The sequence below is a fragment of the Trematomus bernacchii genome, unplaced genomic scaffold, assembly GCF_902827165.1.
Source record: "Trematomus bernacchii unplaced genomic scaffold, fTreBer1.1, whole genome shotgun sequence".
NCBI classification, from domain to species: Eukaryota; Metazoa; Chordata; class Actinopteri; order Perciformes; family Nototheniidae; genus Trematomus; species Trematomus bernacchii.
In genome coordinates, this window is record NW_022987547.1 from 13,184,407 (window position 1) to 13,204,813 (window position 20,407).

General features: G+C 38.7%; 1 protein-coding gene across 1 annotated transcript; it reads left to right on the top strand.

Moving 5' to 3' along the window:
- Positions 1 to 9,237: 9,237 nt before the first annotated feature.
- On the top strand, positions 9,238 to 18,568 carry trappc13 (trafficking protein particle complex 13). Its single transcript, XM_034123487.1, has 13 exons — positions 9,238 to 9,380; positions 9,948 to 10,016; positions 13,540 to 13,639; positions 13,732 to 13,816; positions 13,905 to 14,032; positions 14,128 to 14,200; positions 14,549 to 14,593; positions 15,020 to 15,037; positions 16,965 to 17,098; positions 17,192 to 17,390; positions 17,846 to 17,946; positions 18,025 to 18,172; positions 18,260 to 18,568. The coding sequence occupies exons 1-13, from the start codon at positions 9,335 to 9,337 to the stop codon at positions 18,365 to 18,367; spliced, it is 1,254 nt and encodes a 417-aa protein (XP_033979378.1). The 5' UTR covers positions 9,238 to 9,334; the 3' UTR covers positions 18,368 to 18,568.
- The last annotated feature ends 1,839 nt before the right edge of the window (positions 18,569 to 20,407 follow it).

The window sequence follows — 20,407 nt, forward strand, 5'->3', positions numbered from 1 at the left end:
GAGTGTCTCTGAACTGTTTGAAATTACTTCTGTGTTCATGTTTGTCACACAAGATCAATTGCGTAACCCTATTAGCAACAGAGAAATATATAAATGTATCCAGCTGACCTGGCCAAAAGTGTGTTTTCTGTATGAATGTAAGCCTGTGCAACCCTGAAATTATGTTTTACATTAGGTGCAGTTACAGAAGGAAGCAAAGCTTATTTGGCAAAACAAATTATCAATATACAAAAACATTTCTTAGAGAGTCGGACTGTGTATGTGTGTAATTAACGATAATATCAAAGTGTAGCCGGATTTTCACCCAGTCATTCCTTTTCAGATATCAGCTTTGTTAGTGCTGTATTTCTGTATCCTGCATTTCAGTGTATTTGTCCTCCTCTAGTGTATTTTATCTCCTCTGCACGTGATATTATATTACATTGCATTTAGCTGACGCTTTTATCCAAAGCGACTTACAATTACAGGGACATTCTCCCTGGAGTAACTAAGGGCTAAGTGCCTTACTCAAGGGCACACTAGTGGTGGTGTCCCTGGCGGGATTTGAACTCACAACCTTCCGATCTTCAGCCCACCTCACTATCCATTAGACCACCACTACCCCTATCATATTCAGTGTCTGATCATTTGATGTGACTGGCCTTATTCCTCAAAGCAAGGCGTTTGACATAACTGATGAGATTCTCACGAGTGAGTCCTTTGTTTCTCACTGTCAAATCATTACTCTCCGTGTTATCAGAGCTCATTTTCCTCCGTCTTTGTCTTTTGTAATCATTTGGAACTCTTCTCAGTACTCCATCAAAATAATAGAAATGATCATATTCGTCATCATTAAGAAGAGTGTCTCTGTGGTCTCTGATCGATGTAGGGTCTTTCTCCTGCAGTCCTGCATGCCTAAATGCAGCCATGGGTTCCTCTGAGGAAGGAATTTTCCATCCCCTTCTAATGGATCTTTGCTCGCAGTGTTTTCTCCCAGCTTCAGTGCGTTGTATTAAACCTCTGCACGACGGCACATCTGTAGTCTGTGGAGGAAAACTTTGCATCAGTGCATGCAGAGAAATGTGACCAAAAAAGTAAAACATGATTATGGCACATTATTTTTATCAAAAGTCTTTTTTTTTATAGTAAATAAGAATTATAACTTTTATTTTTTTTAAGTGGTAGATTATAATCAATGCACCTATTTTGCTCTCTAACATACAAATGGGTTTTAAAAAGTATATCCAATATTATGCCTATTTCCCTCAGAAAATGTGATTATCCTTGCAGCATTCCCCTTCCTATTGTATTATGCATAGTTGGGTGTAATTTATTCCTATGTTACTATTGTAACACTATCTCTTTTTAAAGTTCAACATATTGAGAAATAAGATTATTTGCTTTGTGGCCAAGGGTTAAAGGAATAGATGAATGCCCCTTGTATGTCTGTCCTTTAAATGTTAGGCTCCAGATGGCAGACGATTAGCTTAGCTTAGCAAAAAGGTTTTGGATTGAGCTAGGCTAGCTGTTTCCGGCTAGTTCCACTGTTTGTGCTAAGCTAGCTGTAGCTTCACAACAGGAGGACAGCTTTGAGACTGCTATCAATTCTCACTCAATACAGTTTTCCTTTATAGAAATCTACTAATGCAACTTCACTTACTTTTGGAATTGTGTCTGTAGGTTGTTTGTGGATTGTTTGTAAAGGTTTCCCAAATGAGTCCACTTTTGGATCATTTTGGACATCTTCAGGTTCTGGCCTGTTTGTAGTTGCTTCAGCCCCTGAGCTGTCATGGAGTTTGTTGATGTCTGCTAGGATGTCCTCTCTCATTCTGAGGCCTGAGAAGGACTTTACAGATGTTACTTGCATATTCCTTGTCATACATTTGATAAATCTGGGCTGAGTGTGGGTTTCTGGACTCGTTGTTGTCCTCCGGGTCTCTGAGCTTGGCAGTATGTCTGATTTCTGTGTGCTGCCTTGATTGAAGACTTCTGTACTTGATGTTGTCTGTTTTATCTCTGTGTTGGCTGTAACTGTCTCCATATGCTCTGTTACTGCAGTTACTCTTTCTGTCATTTTGCGTGAGGGAGGTGAAGGTATGACTGGTTCTTCTGATTGTTTAGTATGATTTATGCCCATATTTTCATGAGGTGTCTCTGTGTGTCCTATTTTCCCTTCTGTGTCTTTGGTCTGTTTCTCAGTATATACAGACACTGTAGCTGTACTTTCTGCTGGTTTTAAATCTATTCTCTCTGTTCTATCAAACTCATACATTTCTAATGAAAACAGGCTTCCTTTCAAGCACTCTGGTTCAATCATAAAGTTCTCCTTTATAACTTCAGTCGCGGGCGGGGGGTCATCCAGATCCTTTATTTGTACTGTTTTCCACCCAGTGTTCAGAATACTTTTTTTTCCCGATGATGGCTCTGTTTGTGTCTTTCTCTCTGTGTCTGGAAGAAGTAACACAATTAGGACTTCCGCCTCTGCAAGCATTTGTTTGTGATCAACATCATTATTATTATCGGATTTATGTGCAGATAACAGGATGTCTGGTTCTGTTTCCCTTTCTCCGTCTGGGTGTTGAAAGTCTGCTTGTTTTGTTTTTATCTTCCCATTGAAATCCTCTTCATTATCACCAGCCTTTATCTGGCTCCGTGGTTTATTTGTGGATTGTTTCTTCTCCTTGGATACCAACAGTAGTTGCCTCTCAACATAAAACCAATCACCATCACATCCACTAGATGCCGTTTTCAAAGGGTGTTGCTTCTCAGCACTTTTTTGCAAGTTGAAAGGTTCAATTGTCTTTATCATTCTGTCTGAATTTCTCTTTATCTCTAACTGCGATATAACTGAGGCTTTCTTTGAAGATTGCAAAGTAGCAGCTTGAAAGACTTCATGTTGACTGACTTGTCCACCATGCTTCCTGAGAACTTTAATGTCCATCCCTCGCTGTGTGCTCTCCTTTCGTCTTATTTCTAGTTGTGCAAACTGTTCTTTGGACATTTTCTTGATGTTCACTGTTGATCTTATTTCACCCTCTTTAAACCCGCAGGAGATAATCACAGTTGCAGCAGCACAGTATCTCTTTGTCAGCATTTTCTGCCCTTGAACAATGGTGGTGGGTGCCCAGCTCTTGGATTTCTCCAGTAAGAAAGCTTGAAAATTGCAGCCTGAGGCATCTGTGGGAGGAGGCAGTGTCCGTGCAGACTCTGAATCAGGGGGATCTTTTATTATGTCCATGGCAATATGACTGCTTTCACTAATAACATTCAGCGCTGGTGGGGTATCTGACCTCAACTGGAATGCAGGAACACTTTTTCCCTTTCCATGAAGGCGAAAAACAACCTGAAACATGTGAGAAATAAAGAGTTGGTTACAAAACTGACACCAGACAAATGAAGGAACCATGATGAAAACAACCAAAGTACACTGATTCCTCCATGTGAACATTTCAGCTAGCAGCATGGCTCTGAGGATGGAAATGTCATCCATCGTTTTTCCATACTGAAATAGCTCAACCACTTTTTGAGGGACTTTTAATCTGGCGCTATCATCAGGTACATTTTTCTGACCAATAGCATGTTAGCAGGTGTTGAAGTTAGCATTTAGCTCAGCACAATGCCTCAAAGAGCTGCTGAGTCAATATCACTATAAAGTAACTTTGGTGTCCCCATCAGAATCACTCAGTTATCATGAAAATGTAGCAGAATAATGAAACTCTGAGGTCTTATTATAAAAGGCCAAACATTAACACACATATCAGTACAATGATAAATCTCTTGAAATGTATTTCCTTCATTGTATACCGTATTTTTTCATTGGATGTAGGCCTACGTGATTTTGGCATGTCCCACACACTGCTCTGCTAACTACAGTGTGTGTAATAAGTGATTAAATTATACTACATTTTTTAAATAATTATATGGTTGTATTGTCCACAGCGAGTTATTTGATAAAACGAGTCATTTTGATCATGTATATTCTATTTTCATAATAATATTGAACATTTTGCATGTGTCCCTGACATTGCTGTCCACCCTGTCATTAAGGGGTAACTGCCCCTATAAAAAACCCTCTGATGTTTTCAGTGACATTACTACCACCATTTTGTCTTTCCTCAATGGAGGCTGAGACTTTGGCTAGTTGCAAAGTAAGTTTTTAAACTTATATTTCGTAATTGTAATCATATTATGTGTGTAGTTGGATGTTGTCCACTCTGTCATAGTGAAATGTCAATTAATATAAAAACCTTTCAGAAATTCGAAATATATTTATTAAACAGTACACAGTCACCTTGCTAACTGAATCATGTTGCTAACTGAAGGTCCACCATGTGCTCATTAAATGCTAATATTAGCCACAAATGTCCACCCTGTCAGCAAGCCTTCCATGACAGGGTGGACATGGTACAAATAGTTTGCCATAATTTCATTATTATCCAAATACTTTTTCCATTAACTGAAATATATTGTTAAGAAAGGGAGTCTAGCTTTCTGAAAATGTACATTTTATAATCACTATGTAATTACAATGTATTTACTCTACTTTGAATGTGTCCATTACAGGGTGGATACATTTAGCTGTTTGCATGTACTTTGTCTGCCTGCAATTAATTTATAAAAAGTGTGGGAGCTTGACCAACATCCATTTCTAACAGCATAACATATGAAAATATCAGCTTTTGTTTTTGGAAATGGGAAAGTCTCAAATGCACCGTATGGTGATATTGACTCTGCTAGCTGCATGGCTGAGTCTTTTTAAAAGCTTTTAATGGTACTTTTGTGGTGCTTTAGTGTGTCCCTCAGCTTGTTCTGTAATGGCGGTGCTTCCCTCTGCACACTGGGCCCACACATATCTGATATCTGGGTTTAATAGTAAGTAGGAAATCGCTGAGGGAGTTATTCATCTTAACTGTTGCATTTACACTTTCAGTACCTCTATGCCTTTTTAACCATGAGATGTATAGTCTACTTTTCATTCTAAGTCATCTTTGTGTAGATTTCTAAAGTGTCCAAGTCTTCAAGGTCTTTTCTGCCCTAAAGCCTAAGAAGGGAGTTTTACAGTAAAGGTTTTTTTTCCAAGCCAAACACATTAGTTATTTTTGCCCTCTCATAAATAATCTTAACAGCTGCAAAACATATATGAAATATTCTTATTATCAAGAGTGTCAAATTAGTGGAAAGATAAACCTGCTTATTATTGTCTGTGTTATCAGCTTCATACTTTTAGGCAGAATCATTTTGGGCAGACTTAACTGTTATGTTGATGATTCCTGCACACCAAGGAGCAGCAGAACAAATAAATTACAAAAATGCTCACGAAGATGTGATCACAATTCAGTATATTCACAGGGGAAGTAACAAAGGGGAAAAGTCATTATTTTAGTAAGTACAGATGTAGCTATGTATTTTCTTGTGATTCGCATGAATTATGATAGAAATAAGCCTACCAGTGCTGGAATATGAATGATATGGATTGTTCCTTTAAATTCCTTATGTGACAAACGTCCTCCATGATCAGCATGGACGGTGTGTGCCCGTTTAGAGGGGGGGCTCCTCTGTTTGTGCTGCACAGCAACATACACACAGTTGCTGTGTGTACATCCATGTTCAGTTTGAGTCTGGAGTATCTCAGGTCCCAGGGGAGTCTTCTGAAGCAGTTTACTGCATAAACTCCCACTGTAGTGATTCATGATCCAGTCCCCGTCTCCAAGGGGACTCAGGTCAGAGACAAGCAGGGACACCAGCAGCAGCCACGGCCTCATTGTGCTGAGGAAGAGTGCTGGAAGGCAGCATGAACCCAACAGTAACACTCTTATCTTTACTGCAGCTCCCTCATCTTACTTTGAATATGCAAACAATCGAGCAAGTTACAGCTCTGCTCTATCTAAACATGTACCTCAATTACAAAGAAGGAAAAGCTTTTGGAAAGCTTACCTTTGTTCTTATTGAGTGCTGAAGCTTCTTCACTTCTTATACAAATGTAACTGGTTGGTTGGCACCCCCAATGTATCTTATACCTGTATTTGACAATTCTTGTCCAAAAACGATATACTCATTTGATCTCAACTCTAAATGATCCCACACACACTGTCCAGCTGTCAGAAAATCTCACTAAAACACAAATTGTGTATTAATCCGCAACAAAAAATAGTCCCCAACAAATGCACTACTCCTGCTAGAGTTATGCTTGCTTAAAGGTCAAATGCCCAGTTGTTTAAGAAAACAATTTGTTTTATTGAAACTATGTATTTGTTGCCTTGTTTGAGAGATGTTGGTCTTCTGTAGGCAGAATGGGCTTGGGGTTGAATGCCCAAGAAAGGGCAAGAAAGTCAGAAAGTGTTAAAAGAGGGACTAACATAACACCAGCCATGTCCTTTAATCGCCTTCAGGACAGGTTACTGGAAATACAGTTGATCCTAAAAACTGAGGGGGAAATACCCACAAACCAATAACCCTTCTTTGATTAAGGATGTTGAATTGTAATATTAAGTGTGGGTTGCAAACAAAGGAGATGCTACAGTAGGTGTAAAAGACACTAAAGTGGCCCTGCTCTTTGAAGCAGGTGCATATAATATATTGCCTCACACTCGCTGTGCTAACAGTGGTTTGCATATTATCAGACTTTATCATAAGACACACTGTGCTCAGGTCAGGAGGACGGTCACAGAGCAGTGCCTTCAGCAGCAGGTAAGATGTCCTTGTGTTTTATAGAAGCTAGACATACTCAAATAATAGGTTTATTATCATTCGTCATTTGATCTGTGTTACATTTCTTTCAGTGAGTGTGTTTTTTGTATGCACATGTAGAGAAAAGCAGAAGATATAATGTCTTGGCATGTCAGTTTGAATGACTCAAACTAAACTAAAAGATTCATTAACTTTTTTTTTAAATGGCAACATTGTAGCCAATGTCTTTTCATTTTCATTGATTTTCAGTATATATATATATATGTTTTTTTATGCATCAAACGTGAACAAAACCAAGGAATTGTCATGCTTCTTTTCCATCAAAACACAGGAAGAATGCTGTTCTTGTATAATTTGTAAAACAGATAATTGTGTTGTACCTACAAAACACAATATAACACAGTATAAATGTATCGAATGCTGGAGAGGGTGGTTGTAAAATAATAAAATGTCACATGCTCATAATAATATTTAAGTAATCCAAAAAAAGATAGTGATAATTAAGTGATACCAGTATTTAACTACTTTTCAGAAAAAGTGTATAATCTGGGCTGGGATATCCTTTTGAATTATAACACATGTTATATGTCCTCTTGTTTGAATCATGCCTATGAACAATATTAGTGATATGTTGACATTACAGCTTCAAGCCAGACGTGCAGCCCTGACCAATCACATCAGTCACATCACACAGAACAAAATGGGAAATCTTATCAACTCTCCATGCAAGATGAGCAACCTCAGCGGTAGAAACATCCGACTGTTCATCACAAAGGAGCTCTGTGAGATGGACGCCTTCATCACCTCTGATTCTGCGGGGCTTCCTAAAGACAAAAGGTTCCTCTTCAGGAAAAACGTGGTCTGCACCCGGGTCCTGGCCTCTCGGACAGAGGAAGTGCCCTGGGAATCTGACAACTTCCTCTCTGCCTTCGTGGAGGATGAAAATGATATGAATATCTGTGGCAAAAAAATCATACACAACATGGTGCTGAGTGCTCCAGTTACTGTGCTGGTTTATGATGTGTAGATTCACACTTTGTTCATGCGTTTATTATTCTCTGCTTAAGAAGAATAATGCATTTGTCATAAGTAGGTCTGAATTCATTTGATAATTAAAATAAACAATAAACACCTGAATGATTTATGGAATTATATTCTTGATGCCTCCAACAAAATGTCTGCTCAGCTTCACAGTCCTCCTGCTTTTCCATGTATCATTTCAGAGTAAAATGAGGTTAAACATTCAGTGAGTGTCACTCTCCTTGCGTGACCGGCCCCCTCTGATCATCTGCTTGAGTCCAGATCTGCCGATAGTTGCTGAACAGTGGAGGCTTTATTCAGACTGAAGGGCTGCTAAATTAGATGACATGCTTAGAGTTCTCTATCTTCCACATGGTTGTGTTGAAAAAAAAGAAAGTCATTGATGACACCTTAAAAAACAATGCATGTGATCCAGCATGTTGGTAGCTAATGATTACACTTCAATTGTGAATCATTTTTTAGTTACATAGGGTGTTAAATCAAACCAAATCTTTTTAAATGAATAGTATTGGGTTGATAAGATATATAATCAACCCAAGACAGAGCTTTCTGCACTTTTATTGTATCTGATGTAACTTATGTATATGTTATAAAATAAATAATAAGTATATAGTTTAATCATTAAATAGTCTTATCAGTGTGATTTTGTAGGGATTGGATTTTTTCGGTATAAATAATATAAGTCACTTGTTAAAGTTGTTGTTAAAGACTGGTGTAATACAGGATCTTACCACTAGAGGTCAGTGGAGAGCAGCAGAATAAAGTACAATACGTTTATTTATTATAGCACTTTTCACAGAAATAAAGTTCACAGTGCTTCATAATGAAAAAGTAAAAAAATAAGATACAATAAGACAATAAAAACATGAGCCAGAAGTTAAGGTTAACATAAAAACAAAACACAGGCAACAAAGAGTCCCAAAAGGAACCAACAAAAGAACCTAACTTCACATCGAGACACAAAGCCAGTAAAAATGACAGTTGCATTTTTTACATTTAGCAGCACTTTTTTCAGTTTGACATGCTGTCATATCCTAAACTCTGAGCTCATCACTGTTGTCACTTCTCTGTGTAAATATACTTATTACTTACATTTTGAGTGATGAGAAAAAAGGCGAACAAAAGCAATTAAGTCCATGCTGTTTACATTGCTGCTGCCAAGCTCAATTTATATGTTGTAATTTATAAATAAACTGTGTGCACTTGCCTAATGTGATACAGCATGTGTAAAATGAGAGAGATGTAGAGAAATATCAATAGAAAATAATAATGTGAAAGAATGGATAATACAGTGTCTACTTTTTTCATGCCAAAGGTTGCATTATGGAAAATATACTATCAAATAGCATTCCTTGGAACACATCATATCAATAAAATGAAAATAACATTTAAATACGAAATGTAATTAAAACGATTATATTTATTTCATTATATATTTTATAATAGTATAATTATTAAAAAGTATATGTTGTTGTAGTTACCGTCCCTGACTGCTAGAGGCAGCATTTCATCTCGAGGTTCTCCCAAACTAAAAGACGAGCAAGGAAAGCCGCTTCCTGTAAGGTCAAAGTTCACCAGCTAGCATAGGAGCTAACTTCTTCCCGAAAAGACAATTCACTCTGTCAAAATGGATGTAAGTCAAGCGAAACAGGAACACCTCCTCGCCTTAAAAGGTATTTTAAGCTTCTTACAACATCCTAAAGATAAAGAGTCTAGACGTTGTTTTATAGGTAAAAAGCGGACATAAATATCCCAGTTCAATGCCTGGTTTTCATTTGTTGTTGCTATCAGCTGCTAATAGCGCTAGCTGATACAGTAACACTTTTACAGATAGCATGCAATCCATGTAGTCAATGACAGGTGTATGTTTAACTAGTGAAGTGTTTGTTGCTATTGGACCTCATTGCTGAGATTGAAATACACTCTGTAGCAATGTATTAGAGCAAGAGTTATGCCATATTACCAGCTATGACGTTTTTGTTAGCTAATTTAGCTAAGTGCAATAATGTTATCTGATGAATGAGTGAATTCCCTAGAAAACAAACCATGTCCAAGCTAAATTGTGCAACAATTGTTATTCTATGCTTTACAGCCAAAGACAGTATTATAATAGAACAATTGCCTATTATTACCCTACGATTAGTACTTTCACCAGGATATGTTCATCTGAGTGGTAGAGATTACTTTCAAATAAGAGCGAAATATGTCTAATCACTAACCGATGTCCCTTTACTTTACAGTGATGCGATTAACAAAACCAACACTCTTCACAAACCTGCCCGTGACATGTGAAGATCGAGACCTGCCAGGTAAGCCTGAGTAGCTTCAGAGACACACAATAATTCTAATTTAATTCTCCATTTAACAGATCTATAGCAGAAGAGGGCAAATTATAACAGGCTTATTTGTGTGGTACCACCATTTAAAGCAGGGGTGTCAAACTCAATTTCATCGCGGGCCACATTAACATTATGGTTGCATTCAAAGGGCCGGTTGTAACTTTAAGACTATATAAAAATACATATATAAATATTTAATATTTATAAAATAACGTATTATATTACATTATTGCCTCTGCACTGGATTATTTTCGGATAGGGTAATAACTTCATAATTAACTACGTCTGAAAGCAGAAGTCTAGGGCAAATAATTGCAAGTCTCTTCAGTAAGAATGTCACAAAATGATTTAAAAAGAAAAGCCAAATTCTGGAAAAAAAAGGAAGTGACATTTTGAAAAAAAAGTAACATTTTGAAAAAAAGGCAAATTCTAAGAAAAAGGCAGCTACTAAGAAAAAAGGCATATTTTGAAGGAAAAAAAGGCAAATTCTGAGAAAAATGTAAAATTTGAGATGCATTGTGGGACATGTAGTTTATGGGCAACGTGCTTCTGTAAATCGGCCTGTAACCGTATAATAAACATATTATATTCTTTGCAAGCTCTTGTGGGGCCACAGAAAATGAAGTCACGGGCCGGAATTGGCCCCTGGGCCTTGAGTTCGACACCCCTGATTTAAAGGCAACAGGAGGTATGATACCTGCATTAACTAAGGGGTTTTTATCGCTTCCTTGGATGAGGATCACTGTTGATCTATTGATTTTTATATTACAGTGAATTTCCTACTTTTCCTTTGTTGTGGTTGATATTTCAGTGTCCTTAAGCAAAGACAAGGAACAAATAGAAAAAACCTCTCTCTGGACTTGAGTACAGAATAGACAAAACATAATACAACTGTGCTATTGACTATCAGGATGACTATTTGTACGTATAGTACACGTAGGCTATGAGGAGTGGATCCAGCAGGAGGTCGGGATCACTTCGGCGTGTGTGTTGCTTCACGTGTCGCCAAACTGACCCGAGCCACACGACCTCCTCTCTATCATGGAAACCATCACTATTATAGATTTACACTCTCAGAACTTTCTCCCAAATTTAGATGGCAGGCATCCTGAGAGCGTCACTGCTTATTTCCACTCTGATTCATTACAGCAAGGAGAAATGTTTTAGCTGGTAACTGAAGTCATGACACAGCATAAATCATGATTATGACCCTTCTAAGGGGGTCGCTATTTATACAAGAGTAGAAATTAAGTGATGACTCATCTTAGGTCACAAGTTCACCAAGATAAATTAGTTGAATATGACATTAGGAACATCAATCTATTTGACTCTTTGCTATCATGCAGCACCTTTACCTCCTGCACTATCTGCAGACTCGTTCTGATGCTCTTATTTTTGAAGCAATAGTAGAAATAGTATTAGTTAGTATTAGCTTCCCGCGGGCAGTGAGACTGTTAAACAATTGAACTGTTGAAACAACTTCAAACATTCATCTGCTACTCAGTATTATGTATCTAATACCTAATATATATATATCATTCCAATAACTTGTATATAGACTCGTACTGCACTATTCCACATCATCACTTTATTTTATAACTATTTTTCTTTTTGTATTGCTCTTGCTATCTGTATTGTTATTATGTTATTATGTTGCATTGTTGGAGAAGCCTGTGACATAAGATGTTCAACTACATAATTACTCTGTAGCTATGTCAGTTTGACAATAAAGAACCTTGAACCTTGAACCTTGAACCTTGAGTTGTTGTAGTAGTCATGTTAATGAGTCAGTTTGAACAGCGTAAGATCTATGTGACATTTGAACCAAATATCACCCCTTCAGGCTCAGACTGTTTGAAACCTGATCTTCAGAGGTGCTGTGTTTCTCTCTGTGATCCTCCCTGCCGTGCACAGAATACTCAAACCTTTATAAGAACATATATACTGTATAATATATCCCTTAAAAAACCTTACTGTGTCAGAGCTGTGTCTACATCTTATCTTTGTACACAGTCCACAAACAGACAGGTTTGGACGCACTGTGATTTTGGCAGCTCATTGAAACACATTCAAGTTTATTTTATTGATACATTTGCAACCACTTGCATATGAATACACAAATAACATAAATATGTGGATGTTGCATCCAGTACAGGTGTGTGTAATATTGTGACCAACTTCACATATCTTTAGGTCACATTCATGCACCATGACATCAAGTCAAATTCCTCGTACGTGTGAACCTACCTGGCAATAAACCCGTTTCTGATTCTGATCTGATTCTGAAGTATGACAGAATATTTAAGCAATAGCTCACGACAGGCCGTGGTATATGCTCATTATATCACAGCTAAGGGGCGTGGTTCGGCCCGACGCGAAGCAGAGGGTCGAGAATGTATTATTCTGCAGGGTATTGTGTAGTTTTGTTATGTTTTGGGGGGTTTTCGTGGTTGTATTGTTTTTTTTATGTTTTGTTGTGTTCTCACCATGTGTGTAGAAATGGGGACATTTCTTTCAGTAAGGAGGGACGCATGTAAGCATTGGGTTGAGAGGTCATGTGTTGTGAGCATGCACAGTCTGTCCTGGAGTGGTAGAGAAGAGTGTGGTGTGACTCGACGATAAATAAACGGAGGCGCTATCTGTGACGCTCCAAAAAGTACTAAGTTCCTGAGTTTTTGTTACACAGAAGTATTCTTGAAGCCTTAACACCTCGGACGTTACACTAGGTATGACTTGTCCCTTGAATCAAACTCAATTTAAAATCTTTAAAAAATCATCTGGTGCGATTTATAAGTAATTGCTATCATTTAGGCACAACTGCTACTTACACAACTGTAAAAAACATATATTACCATATGTATATGTTTTCTGCTACTGTCATATTGTGGAAATCTAAATGATCAAGAACATTTTATTTTGAGTATCATTTGTGGTTTAAGTCCACCTTTAAAGATTTTAACATTTTAACGCCTGAATACATTGCTGCTGCAACAAAGTCATTTGCCAATTTGGGATCAATAACGTACCTACCTATCTCTATCCATCTATCCTTCTAATAAGTGTGCACACGTTTTTTTCACCGGCCTAATAAAAAAGAAATAACTTTTTGGACTTATATTACAATTGTGGTTTGTTCTGTGATATTAGAGCGAGTCATTATTTTTGAAATGTTTCTTCACAGTATCATTCATCATCATCATCATCATCATTGTTTGTCTTTTGTAGAAAGGGTGTTTATTAAGTTGTTTGTAGGTCGGGACCTCTCTGCAGCGCTACAATACTTCCATCAGATATTTAAACACACGTTTACCCTTTAAATAATACTGTGCTTACTGTGATTGAGATATTGCAATTGTCCATATTGCATTTTGACCAAATTCCTAGTCCTATTTGTTTGTTGGCTAAATTGCTTCTCTCTGGCCCAGGGATAATGATGTTTAGCGATATTCATCAACAGAGGCTATATACACACTGTGTGTTCTTCCCTCCGTAGGGGATCTGTTTGATCAGCTCATGAGGGAGGACCCGTCCACCATCAAAGGAGCGGAGGCTTTAATGCTGGGAGAGATGCTCACATTACCGCAGAACTTTGGGTAATAAATGCTGATCAACTGTCAACACTTCCTGTTTAACTTTTGTTTTGAAGTTAAAAGATCTGACCTTTCCACCTCTCTGCATTACACAGAAATATTTTCCTGGGTGAGACCTTCTCCAGTTACATAAGTGTGCACAATGACAGCATCCAAGTAGTGAAGGACATTCTTGTGAAGGTACTGTAAAAGTAGATCTCCAACACGTTTTTTTTATTCCACCTGACACTCCTCCTGTTTGACCCACCTGTGATGTCCCCTCCTGCAGGCTGATCTACAGACCAGCTCACAGAGGCTCAACCTCTCCGCCTCAAACTCTGCCGTGGCAGAACTCCAACCTGAATCCTGCATAGATGATGTTATCCACCATGAAGTTAAAGAAATTGGAACTCATATGTGAGTTTTTCAGTATGTACCCTCCTTTGCACCTTCAATCATCTAACATAGGTCTCTCTCTTCTAAGCGTTTCTTTCCTCTCTTCCTATTCCCAGCTTAGTTTGCGCCGTCAGCTACACCACTCAGTACGGGGAAAAGCTCTATTTTCGGAAGTTCTTCAAATTCCAGGTGAGTTATATTTGAGCGCTCTCATTAGCTGACAGCCTTTGGAAAACTCTGTGTAAGCTTGGAGGAGACCTGAGAAATGTCACAGGCCAACAACAGGGCGAATGCAATTACCATCCTCACTGTGGATTTAGTGTCCTGCAGTCTCTCAGTTTGTGAAGTAACTCTCCAAACGCCATTCCCTTCCTTAAGACATATTTCCAGTGTCAGAGTTCAAACTTCTTCCCTTCTTTAGCGTTATATTTCCAGTCTGATTAGTCCTTTTCCCACAGATATTGATTATTGTTCTGCCGAATGGAGTTACAGTGTGAGAAAACGACAGCATTCAGTTTGCAATCTATTCTCAATCAGGTTTTGAAGCCGCTGGATGTGAAGACAAAGTTCTACAATGCAGAGGTAAGTTAGCCGCTTTCAAATACCAGCACAGCATAACATGTAGAGCTCCTGTCAACACGCTGAGTATATCTGTTACCATTCTACAAATAGAAGAACTGTGCTGTATGACAGCTGTCGCAAATACAACATGCTTCATATCATATTTCATTTTTAGCAAGGATCATTGCTATATGCTAATGGAGGCATCTAGTATAAGAATGTCTCCTGGAAAACCCTTGTACCTCCAGAAATGTAAAAAAGATAATTGTGTAATGTTTGAAGAGCTGGAGATCAAGCGTTTTCCTCACAGAGACAACAAGCATTTTCATTTTTCTCATTCTCATACAGTAGCTTTTTATATTAGCGGTGTGCTATTATTCATTGTCATCATCTTTGGCATGTAACTTCATTTGTTTCTTATGTCTTGTATTTTATTTTCTCCATTAGAGTGACCTCAGTTCTGTGGTAAATGTTCCCTCTGTTCTCATCGCTGAACATTAGCTTTCTCTAAACCTCTTTTGGTGCAGCACACTTTCTGCAGCCAATAGAAAGGTGCAAAGTGGAAGAATGGAAAGTCATCTAAAAATGATAAAAGCCCTTCTAGATTGTAGACACATTAAACCTTGACATGAACTTTCCATTCTTGTTCTTTTGCCCTTTCTTTGGTAGCTTATGCTTTCTTGCAAACTCATCCTACACAGGGCTTGGACTTTGAATTGAAGTTTGTGGTGTTCAATTGTGGTGGGCGGGGATTGCTCTGATTACACAGTGTATAATCATTGGGGAAATGATGATGATGATTGTTCTTATTTTCTATTTATCAAGATAACATCGCAGACGGTAATGAGGGTGTCGAAATTCTTTGAATCTTGATATTAATTGTTGTATTGCTGGGTTAAAGGTGTAAAGCAACAGGCCGATTGAGTTGTTACAGTCAGGGATTACAAAATGTCCTTCTTTCTTTTCTTTTACAATTTTTGAGTTAATGAAGCAAGTACATCTGATTATTTGTAATAGATCGTGAGGTTTCAGGTTTGTTTTGGAATGGCTGTGCATGGAGCAGAGGCTACGCTCTGTGGTTTAACATTAACCTCACTCAGAACAGGCTATGATTCATTTCCTATGTTATGGATTGCAAAGCCATGAACTAATCTCTGCTTCCCTCTCATTGTATCTTACTGTATAGTAGAGGTTGCACTCAAAATGTGAGCGTTGTTTGGACCACTGAGTGATACTTTTCCAAAGCATCAACTAGTTGCCCACAATCCTGTTCAAACACCAGAGCCAATTATCTTAGATGTACTTTAAACAGTTCAGGTCATATCATTTTAGGTAAGTATCTTACCTTTCTTTTCTTTTTTTTAAATAATATGAAATGCATTTTCATATTGAAATTAGATAAAAGGGACATTTACTTTAATTTAGGTATATATTTATCATATTTTTTAATTGGTCATTCATTAAACTTTTCCACAACAAATGTGACTAAAGAGCATAACAGTTGTTTATTCCTCGAATAATCTGATTATTAGTTAAAAACATGAAAGTAGTTGATGTTTGAGAGACCTCTTTATGACCTGTGGATTGGTGAAACTCTGGTTGTGCAACCCCTACTGTACTCACGCTGCTCAGCACTGCACTAACAATGTCCTCAAAGGTACACTGAGCAAACATCATACAATTACATGTATGTTATTAATGTTTATATGTTTAATGTTAGTTCGGTCAAAATAAATGTGATTAATTATGACTCTCACAACACTTAAAGTAGTTCAAAGGATATGTTCACATGTTGTCTTAAAACATTGCTCACATGCTCATGTGTACATTCAAAGAGTTAAAGTATATAGTCATTCCTCCTGTTCATACTCTTTTTTTAATTCCAATGGACTAAAACCATTCCTTTTTTGTCACTTTGACACTGATATCAGGCTTCAGTCATCTGAGTTCAATCATGTGGGTATTTTAGTATAGTCATAGTATAGTTAACATCTTTACCCTTATTATTCCTGCCAAGCTGCAACAGAGGGATAGTAAAACAAGAGCAAATGTCATATTATATGAATAACTTTGCACACTTGTTTTAAGATCAACTTGTATTAATCCCAGAGGGGAGATACAGTTTTGTATAACTATATAGACTACGAAGGCATCGTTTTATTTATATCATTATGTACAGGAGGAAAAGGACAACTGTTGAAATGAACATATGGGTGTGTGAATGAGACATGAACAGACGTGGACCTGTCCTTTAGCACAGTAGGATTTCCACAAACCCTTTTAATACCCAATAATAGTGTACATGTTGCTCAGTTCACCTTGGAGAAAACGTTTTTGTGCTTGATGGTGAGCAACACATATGAGTAAGTGACTGGAAGCTTCTCCGCTGCAGACAGATGAAGTGTTCCTGGAGGCTCAGATCCAGAACATCACCACCTCTCCCATGTTCATGGAGAAGGTCTCCCTGGAGCCCTCCATGATGTACAACGTCACCGAGCTCAACACGGTGGCAGGGGGGGATGAAGGGTAAAATCAGCTTTACATGTATATTCCTTCTTGTTAAGGTATACCACATCAGCTTTTTACACTCAAATCTCAACCCCATCTTTTAACTTCCAGAGAGTCCACATTTGGGAAAATGTCTTACCTGCAGCCCATGGACACGCGGCAGTACCTGTACTGCCTGAAACCAAAGCCGGAGTATGCAGAGAAAGCTGGAGTCATCAAGGGAGTGACGGTGATCGGGAAGCTGGACATCGTGTGGAAGACCAACCTCGGGGAGAGAGGGAGGCTACAGACCAGTCAGCTGCAAAGAATGGTATTAGGATTCTTTTATTTAATGTCCACTATTACCAACATTCAGAACATCCAGTGAAAAAATATGGCATCCATTCTTTAAGTCTGATTTAAAAAAGAACCTCTTCTGGGTTATTTTAGTAGGTTAGGGTTCAAATCTTTCTTAGTTACTTACATTTCAATCATTTTCATAAAGATCATGTTTCAAGTGAAAACATGAATGTGTTTGATACTTTGTAGAACATGGAGTAGTGGGGTAACCGCCAGCCTCTTGTGGCTGAATTGAGTATTACAACAACAAAACAATTTTTTTCGCAAATGAATTTTTTATTTAAGAAGCATTGAAAGATTATCCTGGGGAAAAAACGTTGGTCATCTTTATTAGGTCATCAACACAGGAGAAAGGAATGATTTATTGTAATATCTTTTAATTTGTATTATCTTTATTTCTGTAATGCTTCTATCTGTGTTCTCCAGGCTCCAGGGTATGGAGACATCAGACTGTCTTTAGAGATGATTCCTGACACCGTCAACCTTGAAGAACCTTTTGACATTATCTGTAAAATCACCAACTGCAGGTAAAAATCCCCCGGCCCAACATATGAAACAATAATTGAGAAAACAAGACATGACCCAACAGCATTCTCATGTTGCAGTGAAAGAACGATGGACCTGGAGCTGGAGATGATGAACACCCGGTCGATCCACTGGTGCGGGGTGTCAGGGCGACAGCTGGGGAAGCTCAGTCCTGGAGCCTTCCTCTCTCTGCCCCTCATCCTCCTCTCCTCCGTCCAGGGTCTGCAGGTACGATCCAAACCTTTAGGAAAAGTGTTGCTTCATATCCTCGTGCTGTTCTTGCTGTTCTTATAATCTTTACGTCTTTTGTTTCAGAGCATTTCCGGATTGAGACTTACAGACACATTTCTGAAGAGGACCTACGAATACGATGACATTGCACAAGTGTGTGTGGTCTGCCCATACACGAACAATGAGTGCTAGAACATTTTATTTGGCTTTTTTTGCATTTTAGATATGAATGGACCAACCTTGGGATTCTGCACATGAAGCTCACATTTCACTCTTTATGCAACCTGATGGGATATTACTGTATTTTAAAATGAATTGTGTATAATATAAATCACTTTCTTTGAAATTAATGATGTGCATAAATGTTAATAAAATCTCTGATCTTTGATTTCCTATGGCTTTCTATGGAACCTTTGTTGACTGCACTGAGCATATTTTCTTAAAAATGTGTGTTATAGGGATTTTTGGACATTTCAAACCACATATTTGCCACACATACTAAGGTGACAAAGACATTAAGTAAATTGACCAAGATATTACTTTTAAGACATTTTACAAAAAACTTGTTGGTGGTAGGATTCTCTGGAGGTCAGGTATATTTTTTAATGCATTTACTACGGCCGATACAAACGCACTGCAAGGGCCAAGAAACGAATGAGGAACGCAACTTGACGAAACATGCGCAGTGACTGTCAACACGTGCTGCGGTCCCAGCTGTGTGCATCACTTTTTAGTTTCTCCGTTTCCGTGGTTTTTTTATCTTCTTGCAGCGTTTTGTATTTGCAATGCTTTGTTTATGCAACGCTTTTTGTAAATGGTGCGAATGTTGGTGATTGTTTTCTAAATGCTGCAATGTGTTGTCAAGTTGGTGGAGATGTTTCTTCATCTGCATTTGGTTTGGCAAATGTGTGTTTTTATATTAGCATTGTGCTGGAAAGCGTTCTGCTAATGGAAGTGTTTTGGGCCGTTGTAAACTTCGCCCCTGTCGGCCACCGTAATAACCCGCTATGTAAAGATTTAACACAAGTAATAATACACTCGCTGGCCACTTTATTAGGTACACCTATTCAACTGCTAGTTAATGGAAATATCTCATCAGCCAATCACATGGCAGCAACTCAATAGCCTACATTTAGGCATGGAGAGATGGTGAAGACGACCTGGTGAAGTTCAGACAGAGCATCAGAACGGGGAAGAAAGGTGATTTAAGTGACTTTGAACATGGCATGGTTGTCAGTGCCAGATGGGCTGGTCTGAATATTTCAGAAACTGCTGATCTAGGATTTTCACACACAACCTTCTAGAATAGAGAGGGATGAAACCCTCTTTAATGGGCACACATGCAGAGCACACAGCACACAGTGAAATGTGTTCTCTGCTTTTAACCCATCCTAGTACCAGGAGTCTAGTACTAGGAGCAGTGGGCAGCTATTGTACAGTGCCCGGGGAGCAATGGGAGTGAGTGGGGAAGGGGGATGTCCGGTGCCTTGCTCAAGGGCACCACGGCAGGGCAGGAGGTGAACTGGGACCTCTCCAAGTAGAAGTCCACACTCCATATTTAGGTCTGGGACTTGAACCGGCGACCCTACGTCTCACAGTCCAAGCCCCTACTGACTGAGCCACTGCCGGTTCTCTAGGGTTTACAGAGAATGGTCTGAAAAAAGAGAAAACATCCAGTGAGCGGCAGTTCTATGGGAGAAATCCTGTCAGCTAAGAACAGGAAACTGAGGTTAATATTCACACAGGCTCACCAAACTGGACTAAAGAAGATTGGAAAAAAAATTCCCGCCTGATGAGTCTCGATTTGTGCTGCGACATTCGGACAGCAGGGTTTTGGCCCAACAACATGAGAGCATGGATCCATCCTGCCTTGTATCAACGGTTCAGGCTGGGGGTGGAGATGTAATGGTGTGGGGGATATTTTCTTGCCATGCTTTGGGCCCCTTAGCACCACAGCCTACCTGAGTATTGTTGCTGACCATGTCCATCCCTTTATGACCACATTGTACACATCTTCTGATGCTACTTCCAGCAGGATAACACGCCATGTCACAAAGCTCAAATCATCTCCAACTGGTTTCTTGAACAGGACAATGAGTTCACCGTACTCTAATGGCCTCCACAGTCTGCAGATCTAAATCCTACAGAGCACCTTTGGGATGTGGTGGAATGGGAGATTTGCATCATGGATGTGCAGCCAACAAATCTGCAGCAACTGGGTGATGCTATCAT